Below are 22,336 nucleotides of genomic sequence, written 5' to 3'. Positions count from 1 at the left end.
GATAGATTAGTAAGTGCACTATAATAGTGAAGAACGAATGTGGAAAGATCTTATCCAAATTGCATAAATTCAAGGCGGGCAAAACTTTGCCACAAATAGTTTTCATTATTGGATAATTCAATTATACAAGATGTCACCTTTTTTTACATACAATACCGTAAAGCAACTGGCAATAAATCTTGCATCAAGATGTGATAATCATGTGATTTTAGGGAATATAATATTCAATCTTTAAGACTCACACATTGAGATATATTTGATGCATATACATCTATGACCTTTATATCCTTCAACACCGTGCAGAACACTTCTTTTTCTTTCTTTGACATTGTAAAAATAGAAGGCGACAATCAAGATTTCCCATTCGAAAGTAATTGGGGATGAAGATCACGCTGAATTCTCATGTCAACTAGATCAAGTCGACTCTAAAGATTGTCTTTCGATTTTCTATCGACATTCAAAATTGTCCCAATGATGTTCTCGCAAACATTCTTTCAATATGCATGACATCAAGATTGTGTCGCAAAATGTGATGCTCCTAATAAGGAAACTAAAAAAAATACTTTTTTTCCACAAGTCCGCATCATTAGGATCATTATCTTCATCAGATTCATCATCAATCTGCCGGTCAACATCGCCAACATACGCCTCCCTCGATCTTCTCTTTGTTTGCATGTTGGGTGGTTGATTCATCTTCCCATAATTAAGATTGATATATTTTAACATGAACAAGATTTCAGATCCAATGGTCTGCTCAGGAGCTTCTCTGAACTCTTCAGTACCATCAAGAGTCATCTAAAATTTAAATCTATGATTTCTATCTAACCACCGACGATGCCCCAGATAAGAGAACTTCTTCTCATTATATAACCACTTCGAACATGTTTGTGCCGCACAACAAGAACAAGCATAATGTTCTTTGGTACTCTAACTAGATAAATTTGCATAAGCTAGGAAATCATTAATAGTCCACAACAAAACTGCACGTAAATAAAAGTTCTCGTTTCTCAAAACATCATATGTTTCAACATCCGCCCATAATTGTTTCAACTCTTCAATAAGTGGCTGCATATAAATATCAATATCATTCCCGAGACCTTTCTCTCCAGGGATAATCATAGATAAGATAAAAGAAGATTGCTTCATGCAAATCCAAGGAGGCAAATTGTAAGGAACAAGCACTACAGGCCAAGTACTGTACGAAGTACTCATGATTTTAAAAGGATTAAACCTATCAGATGCTAGTCCAAGCCTCACATTCTGAGGAACACTTGCAAAGCTTGAAAATTTACTGTCAAATTATTTCCAAGCTAAAGAATCCGCAGGATGCCTTAATAATCCATCATCAGTTTGTTGATCATGATGCCACCTCATAGACTCGGTTGTCTTTGACGACATGAAAAGTCTTTGAAGCCTTGATATTAGTGTAAAATATTGTAAAATCTTTATTGGCTTCTTTCTTGACTATACCTTCATCCTCATTCAAATCTTCTGTATTCCTATTCATTCAACGAGATTTACCGCAAACATGACAAGACTATTGGTTTTTCCGATCACCTCAATACAATATGCAGTCATTTGGGCAACTATGAATTTTGTCGTACCCAATGCCTAAATCTTTTATCAGTTTCTTCATATCTTTGCATGAATGAAAGATTTTTGCAAACGGAAACATATCTCCCGAAAACTCTAACAGTAGTGTAAAAGAGTTTTTGGTCCATCCTCCCAAACATTTTAAGTGAAAAAGACGAATGCAGAAGGACAATTTTGAAAGTTTCGATCCCTCATAAAGTTTTTCATTCATTTTATTAAGTAACTTGTAGAACTTCGCCACTTCTCCATTTGGCTCTTCATCAGGTACACTTCTTTTCGTTTCGGTAAAAGCATTATCACAATTATCGAATGCAATAATTTCAGGTAGAAATGATTGCAAACTATGACCGCGCATATTAAATGCATCCCGCAACATACCTTCCATGTCATCTTCTTTAATAGACTAATGGTAAGCATTATGAGGATAAACCGGATTAATCGTTGAAGAGGTTCTATGAGGTGTACACTCTCCATGGAAAATCCTTTTTTGTACCCCCAAATAAAGCCATCAACAACTAAATGTTCGTAGATAACTTCACGAATATGCCAATTGATGTTACCAATTGATGTTGCCACACTTCTTACACGAGCAAATAATCATATTCTCTTGGCTTACATTTTGAAATGAAAAATTTAGAAAAGTTTGTATTCCATTTCGATAGTCTTTGCTTACCCTTGACAAATTCATCCAACTCTTATCCATTTCATAGTTCTTGAAGTCTAAAGTTGACAATAAATTACGGTTACTTAAGTGTTCTAAATTTATTTAAATCATGTCATTGTACTAAAATAGATAATACATATCAAGTATCAAGTATCTAATGGGTGTAAACTAATTCAGGTAAGTTGTTTATTTATAAATATAATTAAGACTAGGGAAAAACAATAGTGTTGCCCAAATTTCTGTGATTTTTATATATTTTAATCCAAAGTTTTATGTAAGTTATGATATGATATATATTTATGAAGTATGTAAGTTATGATCCAAAGTTTTTTTTATTCTTTAAATGTTTATGTAAGTTATGATTATCAGCTTTAAATTTTAACACTATAATTATACTCTTTTAATTTTATCACCTTTATGTTTACTATACTTAAAAAGACAAAAATTAATAAATTAATAATTATACGTTAATAAAGTTAATATTTTTTTAATTTTTCATCTATTTTGAGTTAATATTAAAATTAAATTTACACAAACTTTTTAACTTTATACTACACATTAAAATCGATCAATTTAAATTTTGAATTTAAAACAAAAAATATTAAAATTAAAATTATGTTACGTATTTTATGAAAAGATAAATAAATCCAAAAGTTAGAACTCAAGTTATCTTAAATTTTAAAATAAAAATAAAAATAAAAATTTAGAATCAAAACTAAATTAAATAATAAAAAATGAATTAAATATAAAGATATCAATAAAATAAGATATTATAATGAAGTTACTAATTTAAATTGATTATTTTATTTTTTTATTAAAGATATTAAATATTTGTTTTAAAAAATATTCGAAAAGAAAACCATCATCAAAACAACATAAATTATGTCAAAATAGTGAGGAAAAACGCAGTATTAGTAACTTTACATCAACTTATGACAAAGTGCTTAATTAATATGTTTCTTATCTTTAAACAAGGGCAAATTCAAGTCCAGGGAAGGGACTTGTTCCAAAAAATGGATTTTTTTTTTAAGTTTCTTCAAAAAATTTTAAAATTAAAAATTAATATATGGTAAAATTATATTTTGACTTTCTTAAAAAAATTTGTTTAATCCTTTAAAAAAATGAAATCATACATTTGAAATGAATATAGACAACTAAGCATTCAAATTTGGATGCATTTGGATAATCATGTGTCTAAGTTCATTCTTGATGTAAAAATTATACTTTTTTTATATTTTTAAATTTATGTCTGCCACATGGTATACAGAGAGGCTGCCATGTGTCCCCATCGTATTGGCTATTAGTGTCTTATTAGCATAAACTAATGACGTTAGTGCGGCAATATCAACATAGGTGAGGGAATACAAGTTCAATTACTAACTAGATCCAAAAAAAAAAAGATTCAAGTACTGATTAGATACTTTTGAACAAGTCTAGAGAACAAACTACATGTTAACCCATTTAAAAATAAGAAACACTAATGACTTTAATTTTTTTATCATTAAAATATTAGTGGAGAGGAAGTAAAACAAATGTACTTATATTTTTGTTTTTTATCATGACAATATCATAGGAGAGGGAAGATAATTATCACAATATTTATAGAGGGAAAAAAAAGAAAATAAATTATTTAACTTTGTATCATTTTAAGTTTTAGGAGAGCTAACTTCCTTCCAAACATTACCCTTTCTTTTTCCAACCTTTGGCTTCTTTCTTTATTTTAAACCAAGCATTTGACAAAACCAATGCAAGAGTCAGACCTCCGGAACTGAAAAAATACTCAAAAAAACAGATCATCTGAAAAGGGGAAAGGGGTTGTTTTCCAATACTATCATGTTGCCAAATCTAAACAACAAACAAGACGTGATAAATCTAGCATCCAAACCCTGTATGCTTAATTCAACAAATTCGGATGTCCAAGTTTGTGTTTTTAAAAACAGAAGTGCACCCTTATTTAAATTGAAAGACAATAGCATGCTCATCTTCAATTTCATGAAATGGCAAAGCATGCAAAAAGGTTTACAACTAAACAGCCTATTGAAATTTAACTCTATTCTCAAAGTATCTACCAGATTAAATGTGTTGTATTTAGCATATCGTAATATTTTCAAGCATCAAATATCAAGCGAAGAGAAAGCAGCAGTTTTAAATATAAGGGTGAAATTCACTGCTATTACCTTTACAAACTCTGGCCTTCTTAATTCGGTCTGGCCAAAAAAAGAAAAAAATAGAAAATTTGGAGCTCAGTAACTACCCTGCAAAACCATGCTCTATATCAAGAACTTGCTGACGTAAAAGCTCAACTATTTTGGCCTTGTCTACACTAATGAAATACATGACTAATGAAACAATAAAAAATTTCACAAACATATCTATATGTCGCTATTTTAATCACATAAGAAACTAAATAAGTGAACTGAAAACCAGTTACTTAAACTCAAAATTCCAATTTTCAAACACATTTCAACACTCAACACTCGAGGATAAAAAGCATGAATCAGATTCCCACATGGACGAACCACAAATTAATTTTTTTAAAAAGTTGATCAAATTATAAAATGCTAAACAAAGATTCGGTTACATCATATCTCAGGCATCAATAAGGAATTTGTAGGAAAATGGAAAAAAGGAAAAAATAACAGTGCTACTAAAAAATTTAGTAAATCAAACCTTTTGTTCCTATTACCCCAATTTTCTAAGCATCCAACCAGCATAATAACACAATGTATTTAACTGAAACATCATTTTGAGTCATTTTCGAATCATTTTGAGTCACTTTCGAATCATTTTGAGTCACTTCTTGGGTTTGAATCATTTTGAGCACAACTGATGCCAATATATATTCACAACTCGATGATCACCTAAAATCTAAAAAGCACAAAGTGCACCACATAACATACCATGTGTATGTATACGTGTAATGTATGTTTAAATGATTTTGATAATTTGGAGGGAAACAAGAATTTATATTGGCTTGTTTCTTTAATAGAAAATTTTCTCAAACAAATTATGCTTGTTTCTTTAATAGAAAATCAACTGTTGAGAATAAATTTAACTTTTCAAACTAAGAAAACAAATGACATGATCATGAAATTGTGGTAAATATGATGAAGAACGCCAAGAATCCTAGAGATATCTAATTGATTACAAATAATACATACAGTAAACAATGCGCAAAACTCATCAGAAAACCCATTAAATATCCAGTCAACCAAAATGCATATACATAAAAGAATAAATTTAAAGAAAAAAAAAACCAAAGGGGGGCAATGCTGTAAAAGAATAAAAAAAAGAGAAAATCTTTCGAATCTTCTCAGTGGTGATGTTCATCAACTGTGGAGGCTGCTGCATATTTTCCTCTTCACAAAAGGAAAGAAACCTTGCTTAATTGAAAAATAGAATGAATTTAAAAATATATATAAAAAATAAAATGAAATGAAAAAATACCAGAATTTTTTTGGTTTCGGCAAAAAGAATGGCGATGAGAATTTTGTTGTTGATGTTGCTGGTGAAGAATTTATACAGAAGAGAAAAGGGTTAGGATTTGAAAAATGACAAAAATGAGGAGATTTGGGGAAAAAAGTTAGGAATTTTGATCTGTTAGGGGAAATTGGGGAAAAGAAATTGGGGAAGAAATAAAGGGATTTGGGAAATATAACTTGGGGATTTTGGGAAAATCTGATTTGGGGAAAAATTAATGGAATTTCGGGGCTTACAAAACGACGCCGTTTAAGTCAAATTTAATAAATATTCGTGGCATTTATGAAAAACGCCGCTATTGCTTACCTTTTGCGGTGTTTTTCTCATAAATGCTGTTATTGATTTACTTATTGCGGCGTTTTTCGGTTAGCACCAATAATGTATAACATTTGCGGCATTTTCAATCCAAACGCCACTAAAAGCTTAATTTCCTGTAATAGGGATTTAAATAATAGTAATGATATACAATTGATACAAATAATAAAATATACATAATAAAGGTAATAAAACTTTGATAGAGTGATAAAGTTAAAAGGTTAATGGTGTGAGTTCAAATTTTATCATATACAATTTTTTATTAATTTTTTAAAAAAAGTAAAATAAAAAATGATTAAAACACCTCAAATAATATAATTTATTTTAATTACGAAAAAATATTTACGTAATTTTCCTAATTTAGTTTATTCCAAATGATACTAACTCAGTCGGATACTTAAATATTAATATAAATATGTATCCCAAAATAGAGGTTGAAGGGTATTGACAAAAAAAAAAAGAAGATAACTTTAACAATAATTGTTCACAATAATTTAAAAACTCCAAAAAAATTTGTATTATACATTAAAAGCAAATACAAGCTAACAACTTAAATTATTCTAAAAGCAACTAATTTTAACTATTAGGTTATACATTACATTCAAAGGTAAATAATATAACCAAAATAATATTTCTTAAATAAATAAAATTTAAATAATAAATAAAAAAAGATAAATATCAAAATTATACACGAACTTTAATCAAATATGTACTGTAATACATAAATTTTAATTATATTCAATTTTTACAAATTAGCATCATTTTATATTGATGTATTGCATAAGCAAACACTTATCGTAATCTAATATAAAAATAAATGTATATATTTATTTATTTATTTAAATGTGTATAATTAAATCAAAGTCAATAAATCAAAAAAAAACTATTTAGGGAATGAAAAAGAAAATTAGAGATTTGGAACAATATTTAGAGAACTGTATCGATGTTTGAAGCAAGGTACACTTTTCAATAAAGAAAATATGTTCTATTTAGAGCAAGTCAATTAAACAGTTCGGATTTATAGTCATGATTTTATAAGCAAACAATCCATTATTTATTTTGTTTACTTTTATAAAAAAAATTATTTTAGCCTTTATTTTTTATTTTTTAACAAATACAATTGGCTTTCATTTATTTCAAAGAAAGAAAAGGTTAATTTACCTAAATAATTTTTAAAAAAATTTAATACTGAAATAAGTTGTCAGCTGGATTATATACGAAAATAATATTTTTTTTGAGTCGCGCCTATCTGACAAGTGCAACAACTATATATATTTTTATATTTTAAAATATTATTTTATTTGTGACGCCTTTCTCATAGGCGTGTGCTTGTATTTTTTTTTTCGGATTAGTATATGACCCGTGTAGAGATACGAAAATGGTATGGGGTAGGTGGCGCCTATCTGGTAGGCGCGACTGGTGGAGCCTATCTGACAGGCGCGACTGGTTGAACAAAATAACTATAAAATTATTTTTTTGTAAATTTACATTACTAAAATTCACCAAACACAACAATTTATAATAAATTACTAACAAAATATTTAACAAAATAATTTTACATTACTAAAAACTCACCACATACTAAACTAAACACAACAATTTATAACATTATCCTAAATTACTAATAAATTAATTTTAAAATATTACAAACACAACAATTTATACCATAATCCTAAATTACTAACAAATTAATTTTAAAATAATTATAAAAAAATGAAAAAAAATACATTCATACAACATATTAACCCAAAACCATAAACACTAAACATAAACAATTTATAAATAATAATTAATAACAAAAAAAAATATTTTTGTGCGGGGCAGAGGTGCGCAAGGGAGAGGCAGTGGCGCCTACCTGTCAGGCGTGACCAGTGGTGCCTATCTGACAGGCGTGACTGGTCTTGGGTATTTTCAACTCGTATTTTGACCTGTAGACTATATTTTAACCTGTATGTATTTTTAATAAAAATAAAATGATAATATTTTATTTAAAGTAAAAAAATATTTTAATATAAAAAAGTGGTTGCATTTGTTAAATAGATGTGACCCGAAAAAACATACAATTTTCGTATATAACCTAGACAACCTATTTCAGTATTTAATTTAATTTTTTTATATTATTTATGTAAATTAACCAAAAGAAAACAAGAAAAAGAACACACAGGAAGCTAAAACGCAGACCTAAAGAAACCTAAATAGTTTCCAAAAACAAAAGGAAAACCCCAAACGGCACACCAACTTAAAAGCCAGCCATTTCAACGATCGAAGCTCTTTTCAAATCCATTCAAATCCCAGCAGTTCCTGTTCTCCTGACTGGTCGATTGTTTTGTCAAAAACTTGTGACAGAATCAGAGGCACCTCTCCTAATAGTCTAAAACTTCTTAAAACGCCGATGTCTTCTTCAATCGACTTTATTCTGAGGTACCCCCTCTACCCATCCACTCTATTTTGTTAAAGGACTGTTTTGGTCGGAGTTTCGCTCATTAGACCCTTTTAACGTTGAAAACCCCTTGTCAAATTTGCCAGATTCATTTACTCTGTCAAACCATGCAGTCTTTACCCCACCACTTATTCTCTCGGCAATATCCATCGGCAATCTTCTTCCGCCTCCATCGCAGCTGACCGAGGAAATTCGTTTGGCAGATAAGCACCCCCTATTGTTTTTAACCCATCCACTGCTAATACATGCGCCACCTTGTTTGTCAATCTCGAGGTATGTCTAAACAGGCATGTTTCGTAGCCAAAACTGAGCACTTGTGCACTTAATACATAGGCATTGATTTATGATTTATCTATATTTCTTGATTTCACCTTCTTTATGCCTGATAATGCATCACCTACAATTTCAGCCCTCACCACTCCTAGATCCACCCTAATTGAACCGCCTGGACACAAGTAATCGCCTCTGCTGCAAACCCAATTGGTATGTGCTCATTTAGGCGCATGGTAAAATTTAGAACCCTCCCACTTGAATCTCTGACCACTATCCCCGAGCATGAACTTATACTTTGTTTGCGAAATGCAACATTGAAGTTTATATTTACAAATGACTCCTCCGACGGTCTCCGACGTTCTCCCTCTATTCTTCGTCTAGGTAACCTGTTATTAAGTTCCTCTAATTCTTGTACGTAATTTGTGATAAAGCAATCAATTTTTGATTCGTTTTGAAGAATCCCCTCATACAGTTATTTGTTTCTTGCTGTCTACAAAGGCTAGAATGAGCAAGCTATTTTTCGACATTGTTGTATTGAAGCATTATTGTAAAGGTATAACATCCAGTCTCTAAACTGCCCTTCATTTAGTTCCCATGGCCAAGTAATACCTAACTTTCTCCAGGTTTCCTTTGCTGTTATACGGTCCTGGAAAGCATGTTTAGCATTTTCCACTTCGCCTATACATTTAGGACAATTTGCAAACCCCACTAGCCTCCTTTGGTACAAGTTATATTGAGTAGGCAGATAGTTGTTAAAAATTATCCAGTTCATGAATTTTATTTTAGACGGTAGATCCAAGAGCCATAATTTTTTGTAAAAAGTTTTGTAAACATGTTCGTTGTTGAGAGTAGTCGAGAGTGTTTCTTGTAATAGAATTTTATACCCGCTTCTTATGAGTATTCGCCAAAAGTCTCGCCTCGTCATACCAGCCTGTCCTCTTATGGTGTGCATAGTAGAGGAATACACGAGATCTTGTCAGCCTCTTCTTCATCGAAGGTAGCTTTAATTAGCCTTTCCTTCCAACAATTAGTGGCTTGATCAATTAAATCCGACACATAACAAATATGTTGATTGTTTTCTCATTGTTGGAGTTTGAAATCAATAGCACCCAGCACCTGCACATCTTCCCAAATTCAAGACTTGTTTTCTTGATTTGATTCGCCAACACAAACCCTTCTTTAGTAGACCTTTAACCGTTCACACGCTTTTCCAGGTATAAGAAGGTAAATTGCCCAACCTAACATTCAAAAAAATTTGATTTTGGATAATATTTAGCCTTTAACGATCTTGTCAGTAAAGAATTTGGGTAACAAATTAAACGCCAACCTTGTTTTGCTAATAATTGAATTTTGATAAGCAACGAAAACATAAACCCCCATCTTCTTTCATATTGCACAATTTCCTCCACTCACACCAGTGAATTTCTCGCTTGCCATGCCTTTTTTGTCACCAAAATTTTCCAATAATATTATCTAATTCATTGCAAATCGAATTTGGCAGTAAGAAACAAACCATTGAATACGTTAGAATCGCTTGAAGTGCTGATTTTATAAAGACTTCTTTCCCCCTTGTGAAAGATGTTTTACACTCCATTCATTAACCCTACTTGTCATTCAATCCTTCAGGATTTGGAATGTCCTTCGCTTGTTCTTGCCCACTATATTAGGCAAACCCAAATATCTCTCTAGGTATCTGGAAATTCTAACATTGAAGATAGATGACACCATTTCCCTTTTTTGCTTCGAAACATTTGAGCTAAAGTAAGCAAGTGATTTTTTTGAAATTTATGCATTGTCCCCAACAACTTTCATATTCCTGCAAAGTATTCTTTATTATATGTGCCCCCTCCCTGTCGCATCACCAAACAAAATACAATCATCAACAAACAATATGTGAGAGATAAGAGGTCTTCTACGACTCACCCTTGCTCCATTTATTGCTCATTCTCGAATAGCTAATCTCATAAGAGAGAAAAGTCATTCGCTGCAAATTAGAAATAAATACAGGCTCAACAGATCACCTTGATGTAAGCCCCGTCTTGGTTTGAAACTTTCCCTATCCTCTCCATTAAGGCATATTGAATATAAGACCGAGCTAATATAGTGCATTATAAGAACCACACATGACTTATCGAATCTCATTTTTCACATCATCTGTTTTAGGAAGACCAACTCCACCCTATTATATGCTTTACTCATATCAAGTTTTAGTGTCAAACTTCCTTTCCCTTCAATTCTTTTCTGTTTGAAAGTATGCATAAGTTCATAGGCAATGAGAATATTATTATCAGATATCAATCTTCCCAGAACGAAAACACTGTGGGCTTCATCAATACATACCTCCAGAACTTTTTGAAGATGATTTGCAATTGCCTTTGATATTACTTTGTACAAAACTATGCACAAACTGATTGGCCTAAAATTTTTGAGGTTTGTTGGGTGAGATATTTTTGGTATTAGCACAATACTTGTCATATTTAGGGCCTCTACTGAATTTCCATGGTTCAAGATATCAAGGCAGAACTTTCCTACCTCATCTCCTAAAATATGCCAAAACCTTTAGAAAAATAAAGTAGGGAAACTGTCCATTCCTAATGTTGGCTTTCGTTGGCCCCATACCTTTCAAGGCAAGAACAAGCTCCACTCTAGTGTAATTTGCAATTAAAACCTGATTCATGCTTTCAGAGATACACCTTCCAACTCCTGAAAGAATATGGTCAAGATTACCAACCCCTTGTGATGAAAAAACATTTTCAAAACACCTTTTTGTAGATTTAACCATCTCCTCTGGATCCGTTACCAATTGACCATTATCATTCTCCAGTCCATCAACAGGATTTATTTGTTTCAACTGAGAAGCAAAATTATGGAAGAAAGTTGTATTTTTGTTCCCTATTTTTAATCAATTCGACCTCTCTTGTTACTTCTAAAGCCTCTCCTCCTTGTCAATTTCCATATTCATTTGTAGCTTTACCTCAAACAATTTTGCCATGTTCTCATCATTTCTTTCCAGTCCGTCAAGTTCTTCCAATTATGTCATTAATTTTTTTGACAAACCAGCTCTTTTCTTCGGGCAAATGACCAAAAAAGCCCTTTTTTTCAAAAATTACCGAAATGGGCCAATTATCTAATTATTTACCGAAATGGTCCATTTTCCGCGAAATCGTGTCCACTTCAGCGCGATGTCAGGGTACGCGCCAGGAAATCACGTCCACGTCAGCGCGATTTGCTGACGTGGACACAAACCGCACCCTCTAGGACGCGATTTGCTGACGTGGCATCAGTTTATGTTTTTTAGCTTGGAAAATTTTGAAAGTCCATAACTTTTCGCTCGGTTGTCCGATTGAGACGATTTTTTTTATTTCGAATAACTTTTTGAGATCTACGCGCTGAAGGCGGTTTGCCGCAGTTTTCGTCGAAAAAGATCCTTTTTTGCCCCTAAATTTTAATTTTTTCAGTTTAAAATTGAATTTTGAAACATTCAAATCATTATTTTTTTTTATTTATTTGGAGTAAACACCGGATTTTTTTTACAGAATTGTTGTATTATTTTTTCTGATTTGACACGTGTATGGAATAGGTCCGATAAATTGTTAGAACGTAGGTAATATAATTAAGATAATAACAGTATTTTAATAATATGTCAATTAATTAATTTAGTTTAGTTGGTTAATATGCTTGTTCTTTTCCTTTAGTACATTGGTTCAAATCTTGTTAGAAACAATTTTGAATCTTTTTTGTACTTGTTGCTATTGATGTAATATAGAAAAGTTAATTGATTCAAAATAAAAAATGTTACCAACAAGATTTGAACCAAGGTACTAAGGGAAATGAGCAAGCATATTAACCAACTAAGCTAAACTAATTAATTGACATATTATTAAAATATTGTTATTATCTTAATTATATTACCTACGTTCTAACAATTTATCGCATCTATTCCATATACGTGTCAAATCAGAAAAAATAATACAACAATTCTGTAAAAAAAATCCGGTGTTTACTCCAAATAAATAAGGAAAATAATGATTTGAATGTTTCAAAATTTAATTTTAAACCGAAAAAATCAAAATTTAGGGGCAAAAAAGGATCTTTTTCGACGAAAACTGGTGCAAACCGCCTTTAGCTGTTTGTCAGCGCGTAGATCTCAAAAAGTTATTCGAAATAAAAAAAATCGTCTCAATCGGACAACTGAGCGAAAAGTTATGGCCTTTCAAAGTTTTTCAAGCTAAAAAATATAAACTGATGCCACGTCAGCAAATCACGTCCTAGAGGGCGCGATTTGTGTCCACGTCAGCAAATCGCGCTGACGTGGACGCGATTTCCTGGCGCGTACCCTGACATCGCGCTGACGTGGACGCGATTTCGCTGAAATTAGACCATTCCGGTAAATAATTAGATAATTGGCCCATTTCGATAATTTTTTTAAAAAAAGGGCTTTTTTTGGTCATTTGCCCCTTTTCTTCTTTATCCATTCTGCTCACCTTTGTAAACCAACTCCCACAGTATAAAGTCTATCAACCACTCTACCTAAACTACACGTCCATAGTTGCTTCACTTCCTCTTCACATGAGTCCTCCGTGACCCACCATACCTCAAAACGGAACCTTTTCTTTATTTTTCTCGTCTGATCTTGTTTTGTCTGAATAAACAATAGGCAATGATTAGAAAAATGATGTGTAAATGTCTAATAGAAAATAGTGTCAACCATTCATGATTTGCAACTCCTTTATCAAGCCTTTCTTTAATGTTTGTCTCTGGCAAATTCCCCTTCTCCCAAGTAAACCAACGACCTGAAAAAGTCATATCCTCTAAACGACATTCCTCTAACACCTCTCGAAATTCCTTCATATGCCCCTATTCTCTTGATAAGCCTTTTCCTTCTTAAACGAGTACAAGATTTCGTTGAAATCCTCGCAAATCATCCATGAAAAATCTTGATTACTCTCTAACATTTTTAACAAGTTCCAAACCCTAGCTCGAGCCTCCGGAGCTCAATAGAACCCAGTGCTTTATACTTGAATTATTACCTTTCAAGGAAAATGTATAACCTTTATAACCTTTATCTTTTTTGCATGGAATATTTCCTCTAGTTTTTAAGGCTTAACCAAAATTCTTTAAGCTTTTGTGGCTTAACTAGAAATATTTTACAATCTACTTAAGATTTTATACCTCAAAAGTTTTAAAACAACAAAAAGAATATGAACAAACTAACAATAAACTTCTAGTAGGTGAGTGTTTGCAAATAAAAACCCTAAATATAAAGATTGGAGAGTGAGAAAAGACATGTACAAGAGAAAATGAAGAAAATAAAGAATTGAAGGCTTTTCTCTAGTATCTTGAAGTGTTCTTGATGTGTATATATAAGGGAAAAATTTATGATCGTTTATAGTCGTTGGGGATAGGGGTGTTCAAACGAATATCCGAACCAAATTACCATGGACCGAAATGTAAAAATCTTTAACTGTTAACCAAATCAAAATTTTTTTCAAATACATTAATCGAAATGAAATATCTCGATTATTTCGGTCAGTTAACCGAACACTAGATGAAAAAGTAAAGAAAGAAAAGCAACAAATCAAAGACCAATCGCAACATCAATGGCAACTGATAAAGAAGAAAAGGAACCCAGAATTGGATCATGACTATAATAAGGCAATGTCCAAGCAAAAATTTAACGAAATCCATAGATAGACACACACTAGCTCTTTTAAAATAATAAATAAGTATAAAAATCAAACCAAAGCAAGAGAATAAAAGAAAAAACCCCACAAATCAAAGAAAATCAAACCTATAAATCAAAAAAGCCAAATGAAACGCAAGGCTTAGACAGAAAGATCTTTGTATTTGGTTCTAAACTAATGGATTTGGATGGATTAGGCTTTTTTTTTCTAATAAGGGTTAAGGGTTTTTTGATTTCGTATTTTAAGGTTAAAAATGATGGAGAGGAAGCATGATTTTGAACGAGGGTGATTTGGGAGATTTTGAAAGATGGTGGTGACTGGTAAGCATGCCGGGCTGTCGGTAGTTGGCACTAGAAAATTTTTTATTTTGGGAGATTTCAAATTAGGGATTGTATATTTAGGAATTAGGGGTATTCGACGTTTTGTTTTTAGTTTTTATGGATTTTTTATTAAATTATTTATGTAATGTAAGTTAATTTTATAATTAAATTAATTATTAAGTTGACTTAGGTTGGGTTTATAAATGCATATTTGGATTGGGTATTTGGGTTTATAATGGGGCTCGGGTTGGGGGTGCCCAGGTGGGCTGATATATATTATATATAATATATATGATTTATTTTGATTAATTATCCAGTTTCGAATCGAATTAATCGATAACTTAAATTTCAAAAAATCATTAACCAACATCTGATCGGATTAAATTCGACCACCAATCGATTAACCGAATTAGATCAATTTGGTTAGTTAAAACCGAACTATGAACACACCTAGTTGAGGATAGTTTCTACCTGTTAGAAGCATTGTAGACAAACTTGCATCGATACAACTCACAAGATTTATAGATAAAAGTGAACTTGTATGATAGAAGTAGACTTATATCAATAAAAATCTCACAACTCATAATATACATGAGTAGAAGTGGACTTGTATAAGTAAAAATATATTTTATCGGTAGAAAAAGACTTATATGGGTAAAAGTTCCCGAATATCGGTAAAACTTGCTCCAAGTATCTATACAATTTCTCAGACTTGTATAAAAGAGTTCATGTACTTTTACAAGTCGGATGAAAATATTTAGCAAAATTTTCTATAACTATTTTCACCAAATGACTTAAATATATAAATAAAAATTTATCTTCAAATGTTGATTTTGATTCTAATTCCACTATGTTTGTAGATGATGATATATCTTGAGCCAAGTCTGAAATAAGTTTAGGTTTAGATGATCATACATCTCGAGCCAAGTCGAGATTATGTATATGATATTAATACCATATTTATATAGATAAACAAAAACAGATCACTGCTGCTAAAGAAGGCTATTCTTTTCTGTAAATTCTCTGTATCAAACCCCACTATACCACAGTGGTATTAGAGGGGGAACAGTTGAAAAGAATGTGATGTGAAGGGGCAAACGTAATGCCTCTATACACAACCAAAAGAAAAAGTAAAAAAAAAAACTTTATTAAACCGAGTATGTTTACAGACTTTAAACGCCTATCCAAGTCTTCTAATCCTTGTGCGAGTATCCATCGGCCGGAAGGAACTTTGCATATGGATCAGCTTCGGCTCTGTTCCTATGATCATAGTATTCCACAGCTGCAGCACCGGCTAATGCTGCCAACGTAAGGGCTTGCGCATGCAACCTGAATTAATGGCATAGGGCAATGAGTTAACACCAAGGTACAATATGTAAAAACCCAGGGTGTAAATCCTGGAATGCTGTTTACAAGGTCAGTATAAAAAAATGCAAGTCAGTTTCAACAATGCAGCCCCGACTCAACCTATGAACTTATGTCAAACTAATTGAACCTAAGATCTCAAAATTCCTAAGGCATCAGCCTTGCCATTAAAGCCAAAACCTCGAGACCTCATAGGTGTAAAACAAGAGTCGAGGACAAGCTTGAAGAGGTATCCAACTTGTGCATGTCAAGCGACCCTCTCTTCTCAACCAATTTTATTCCTTGTTAGGCACATGATCTTCAACTAAACTTGAAGAATCAAATTGAAGTTCAACCAAAATGAGAAGTGAAAGGGCAGGGTATTTTCAATATATATCCCAAAAGACTACATTCATAATAAACTAAACTAAACTCACTCTAATGGTTTCAAATTCTTTCATCGTTTAAAAAGATAGTCTTTTAGCTCTTCTTGAAGGCCAATTAATTGGATGTTAGAAACCTTCTGCAAAATAGCACACCACCATAGCTCTGATTCTATTCCATAAGAAAAAGTTGAAACCTTAGACCTCATGAAGGGCTCCCAAATTTCTTCTCATATCTTACTAACAATATGGATACCTATATATATATATAGGTATAAGATCCCAATCAGTTAAGGCCTAATATAGAATAATTTAATTCATTTAACACCGGTGATGGAGATGTTAGCCTCATCTTGAAACCAACAGCTAGAAACACAAATAATCACACAAGTTTAAAAACCCAAAATAACCCTACGACAATGATGCTTTGAACCGCTGTGAAATTATCAAAACGAAAGACAAGAGCAATATTTGCAAAAGAACAATAAATAAAACCCCTTCAATCTTCCAGCCACCAAGACAAAGGGCAAAATTTCGTTACTTCCGAATACAGATTTGTCAAAACAACATAAATGAATCATAATTTCAGAAACCCAAATAAAGCAAAATTATAAAGAAATAATCCGAAATTAAAAGAAGGGGAAAAAAAGAGAGCAAGATTTACCTAGCGTGAATAATTTTAACGCTGGTTTTCATACCAGGTTGAGACCAATTGTAAGCAATAGAACCCGCAATACCGCTCAGCCACAGACACCCTTTTGTTAAAAAAACAAAAACATTAAGATCCTCACTAATTTTTAAAAAAATCCATGCGAAAACTGAAGAAGAAAAGAATTTACCAACAGTTCTAAGCTTGTGATCAACGACCCATTCCCTTATTGATTCAACCTTGCTCTTAGGTTCCACCATTTTTCACAGAAATTAAGCTTTTTTTTTTCTTTTAGAGATAGATTTAAAGAAAAAGAAAGGATTTTTGTGGTGACAAGCAATGAAAAGTCTTTCCTTTTATATATAATGTAAGAAAGAAGAGAAAACCAAGTCGGCGACTGCTAAAAGGAAAACAAGAAAACCATGTGCGGAAGGGAATCAACGGTGTTTTTAATTTTTCTTTGTACCGCAAGAGGATCAATTTGTAATTTGGACTTCCATTAATTTATATTTTATACCAAGTACAATTTTATATCATTTAGGTGGGGGGTTTTCATAAAAATACCCAAAATTTTTTATTATTTATAAAAATAACTCACTTTGAAAATTATGTATGTAAATAACCTCTTTTGAACAATAAATGTCGTTGACATTATTGCAATTGGCGGTCACCACCTCCAATTTTTTTAACAAATAACCTTGTTAGGTGCCGTTGTTGTCATTGATATCACCAAACTAAAGTATAATTATATAAAAAGTTCAGGGACCTAATGAAGCAATGACTCTTTTAGATTGGATGGAAATTGCGGTGGCGCCATCTCTCCTAGCTGCACCAATTAAAGCTTTTATACTATTGGTCTATTTGTATGTTTGTCCCATTTTGAAATTAAATTTAAATAGCCCTTAAAGAATACAAGAATAACAAAAATAAACCTTTTCTAAATTTTATTATTTTTTAAGAACATAAACTTAAAAAAATTATATAAAATTTTTATTTAAATTACCAAATATATCCCTCAACAATTTTCCTTTTAAGTAAAAAGTAAGAATCTTTAAAATTCTTATATTCTTTAAGGGCCATTTAAATTTAATTTCAAAAGGGGACAAACCTAACATGTAAATAGACAAAACATTTAAAAGTATTTAATTGGTGCCGTCCTTTCCCCTCCAATCTAAAAAGGGTAATTGCTTCATCAGGTCCTTGAACGTTTTATATAATTATACTTTAGTCAGGTGACACAAATGGCAACGTTGGTGCCCAAAAAAGTTATTTTTTTTTCTTTAAAATTGGAGGTGATAAGGTCAATGGAAATGACATCACCGACGTTTACAGTTCAAAACTGATCATTTACGTATATAATTTTTTAATAAAAAACCCATTTAGGTGTATTTGATTCAAAGTATTTATTACATCAATATAAAATTACTTTAAACATTATATCACCGTATTTATTTCATTTAACTGAATAAAATTTCGGCACTCAATTGACAAAAATAATTTATTTTCTTGTAGTTGTTTTAATATTTAAACAAGCTAATCAGATCACTAGAATCAGACATTACCATTGATTTTGCAAACCAACTACCCTCTTAATCCCAAAAAAGAATAAAAATAATATAAAATAAAATATTTTTAAATTTTGGAAAAAAAAGCTTATGATTATTGATAAAAAAATGCATGTAGTTATTGATAAGAATTGCATCATAAAAAGAATGTGATTTATTTTATTTTTTAATTAGTTGAATTATTTATTTGATTATTTTTGTTATAATTTTATCTTGTTTGTTTTCTATCTAATTGAGTTGGGCTCTGTCTCTAATTAATGATAAAAAAATGATTACTCAATAAAAATAGATAATTTACATAAATAGTCACCTAATTATTAGAAACTTTCTTATCAGATCACCTCACTTTAAAAAGTTTTATACTGATCACCCGATTTATCCTTTTACTTTTTAAAGTCCAAAACCATTAAATTATTTATTGTCTCATTTTTTTAACGTTTATTTTTATTCAACATAATTTCCTAGTCATAAAATAATTAAAAAACTATTTTTAAACCCCAAACTGGCTTTTTTATCTAAATAATACAAAAAAATAAAAGTAATAACTGAAATGGCATGTCCATGAGATTATTTACCAAAATAGTATGTTTGCTACAGTGTTTTGCTTGTGCCGTGACAAATTGGCGGCACCAGACTAAAATGTGATGATCTAAAATATTTAGGGACTTGATATGCAATTTTTCTATTTTGAGTGGTTGCTAAAAAAAGTGAATGGGTGCTCCTGATAGTGTGGTGGCATCAAACCTTAAATGTGGCTAATTGCCTTGTAAACCCTCATTATTTATTATTTTCTTTGTATTCCCCTTCAACTCACTACATTGTGGTTAAAACAAGCCATTAACTTATTTTTGTAGTTAAATAAGCTCTTAACCTATGATTTTTACTCATAAAGCCCTTTATTTTAATATTAAAGTAAATATATTTTGAATTTCAAGCTCTTATCTTAATTTCTTGTTAATGCAATAAAAATTATATACACTTTAACACCAACATAAAATCAAAAAAAGTAATCAAAATTTTCAAAAGAGTAGTTAAGAATGTCATGTATATGAGCACTCTCAAGAAATTTTAAAATTTTATTTTTGATTTAATAAACTATTCTCATCAAATTCACATCAGTATAAAATACGAATTAGTTTATATTTTTTAAATAGTTCTACTTTAATATTAAAATTAAGGACTTTCATGGGTAAAAATCATAATTTGAGGGCCTGTTTAACTGCAAAATAGTATAAAAGCTTGTTTAAACGAAGTATTATAGTTTAAGGGCTTTTTAGTATATTAGCCTGCCACCTATGTTTTCATTGGTTCTTAAGCATTGAAAATAATCAAATAATTTCTGCAATGCAGGTGCTAGGTTCAACAACATACAGTCTAGCAGGGCTAATATACTAAAAAGCCCTTTAATATGGGTAAAATATATTTACTTTAATATTAAAATAAATGTCGGCACTCAGATTATTAACCAAACAATCTAGCTTGTTTATAGAGATATTATCAGCGACACAAGTTTCATTTAACACCTTCATCAATGCGTTGCTATGTGTCTCTAAGCTCAAGAGTAAGGTTAATACTGATATGTGAGCTCATTGTTTATGTAGCTGTTCTATAACACTATACTCACTACGTTTCAAGAACTTCAAGAATTTTTTAGCCTCGTTCTCAGTTATTGGCTCATTGACAGGTGATTCAAATCTAGCCGTTTTTTCTTTTTTATGCTCAAGTGCCAATATTTTTTCTTTAAGGAGCTCGGTTCTTGCACTTGCAGGGTCATAGTGCCTCTCACTATGTGTGAAGAAACCAATATCCTAGCCCCCTTCTAAAGTCTCAACCGAGTTCTCCTCTTCCGAGATCATCACGTTGCAATCATAATTCCATGGAACCTTTTTGCTATCCTTATAAGGAAAAGCCACGGGTTTTTGAATTATGACTCTTAACGTAGCTTGTGCTCCCACTTCATTACTTCTCGATCGTGAAATAATCACCACTAGGTGGTTGACATTGTAGAGTTTTTCCATTGATCCTTCTTCCAAACCCTTGACATCTTCAAAGAATTCTAATTCTTTGTTATCCATCAGACTTTGCACAAGAGCTTTGAACTCAGAGTACTCCTAGATCTCATGACCTTCTTTAGCGTGGGACTCACAGTAGCTCCTCACTCCTTTGGGCATCTCTTCTGAATCTTGAATGATTAATCCCACGTCTATCATTTTTTTACCAAACCCATTTTAGTGGAGATTTCACTTTCGTAATATCAGTCTTGGTCCTCTTTCCTCCACTCTCGATTGTCGCGTTTACCCCTTGGTCAAAATGATTGGGTAATAGATTTTCTACCACATTAGGTCTCGAGGGATCATCGAACTTTACAATCCCTATCTCGATGAGCCTTTCGATAAACTTCTTGAATGCAGTGTATGTTTTAATCGAGTATCTCATTATTCCTGTGTGGTACTCATATTGAGCATTCGCATCGTACCATTTTGGGAACGGAGGTTGCATGGGTTTTAACTAAAACGGTGATACTACATGCGCATTAAAAAAATTCTGATATAACTCTCCATACGTCATTGAGATAGGTGTGAATTAGAGTTTTTCCGTATTTGGCCTTGAGTTAGATTCTTGCCTCAAAGGTCCTTAATGGCTAGTTGTCATGGTCCTTAGTTAGCCTACAGTGACTGGTTTTAAATAGTTATTATTATACATACTTGCGATGTTTACTTCATTTTCTTTCTTTCTCGGGGAAGGCCTTTTAGTGTTTTCCCCCGCATCTATTTTCCCATTCCTTACTGCATTCTTAATCATTTCTCCGGACATAACTATATCTAAGAAGCTCTTGGTAGCAATACTCAGCATATAGTTAATGAACGGGTTTTTCAAAGTGTTTATGAAAAGCACTATCGTCTCCTTTTCCAGAAGAGATGGCTGAACTTGTATTGTCACCTCTCTCCATCTTTGAGCATATTGCCTAAAGCTTTCACTTTACTTCCTTTTCATGTTTTGTAGCGTAATTCTACCGGGTGTCATGTCAGTTACATGGTTGTATTGTTTCATGAAAACATGTGCCAAGTCTTTCCATAAATTGATTTTAGCACGACTTAGCTGATTGTACCATTTGGTAGCCGACGCGATCAAACTATCCTGGAAGCAATGGATTAACAATTGGTCATTATTGACGTATCCCGTCATTCTTCGGTAGAACATTTGATATGGGCTTCAGGAAAACTAGTCCTATTGTATTTTTTGAATTCTAGAGTTCTGAATTTTGGTGGGAGCACTAGATCTGGGACTAAACTTAATTCTTTAGCATCGACCCTGCAAAGGTAGTTAGCACTCTCCATAGCTCTAAATTTCTCCTCCAACAACTTGTACCGATCTTCTGGCTGTTTTGGCAATTCTACTCTTACTCTATCCATTTCTACGATGTCTCTAAATCTGGAACAACGGGGTTGGTCGAATTATCTCCGGGATTGGAACTTGAACCCGTTGGGTAATTTATCAGTCTTGAGGTACCGGCCTGGTGTTGTTATGGTCTTATAGTAACGGGTACTCTTCATGGATATGTATCCGGCTGGGCTTGGACATTTACTGAGGTAAAGCTTGGAGGGTATGTAAGGTCTTCATTATCA

The 22,336-nt window shown here is 32.0% G+C and overlaps 1 protein-coding gene and 2 long non-coding RNA genes across 3 annotated transcripts; 1 reads left to right on the top strand and 2 right to left on the bottom strand.

Moving 5' to 3' along the window:
* Positions 1–5,367: 5,367 nt before the first annotated feature.
* On the bottom strand, positions 5,368–5,922 carry LOC107927238 (uncharacterized). The gene is made up of 2 exons (XR_001692401.2): positions 5,705–5,922; positions 5,368–5,616 (listed from the first exon to the last, which is right to left on the bottom strand). It is a non-coding gene; the product is annotated as an uncharacterized lncRNA (long non-coding RNA).
* Positions 5,923–8,180: 2,258 nt separating this feature from the next.
* Positions 8,181–9,427, top strand: LOC107927304 (uncharacterized). The gene is made up of 3 exons (XR_001692414.2): positions 8,181–8,473; positions 8,579–8,765; positions 8,902–9,427. It is a non-coding gene; the product is annotated as an uncharacterized lncRNA (long non-coding RNA).
* Positions 9,428–15,712: 6,285 nt separating this feature from the next.
* On the bottom strand, positions 15,713–17,641 carry LOC107927303 (uncharacterized). Its single transcript, XM_016858367.2, has 3 exons — positions 17,336–17,641; positions 17,161–17,251; positions 15,713–16,098 (listed from the first exon to the last, which is right to left on the bottom strand). The coding sequence occupies exons 1-3, from the start codon at positions 17,403–17,405 to the stop codon at positions 15,963–15,965; spliced, it is 297 nt and encodes a 98-aa protein (XP_016713856.1). The 5' UTR covers positions 17,406–17,641; the 3' UTR covers positions 15,713–15,962.
* Between the last annotated feature and the right edge of the window lie 4,695 nt (positions 17,642–22,336).

This window comes from Gossypium hirsutum, chromosome D11, assembly GCF_007990345.1.
Source record: "Gossypium hirsutum isolate 1008001.06 chromosome D11, Gossypium_hirsutum_v2.1, whole genome shotgun sequence".
Lineage (NCBI taxonomy): Eukaryota > Viridiplantae > Streptophyta > Magnoliopsida > Malvales > Malvaceae > Gossypium > Gossypium hirsutum.
This window is presented reverse-complemented; position numbering and strand designations above follow the sequence as displayed.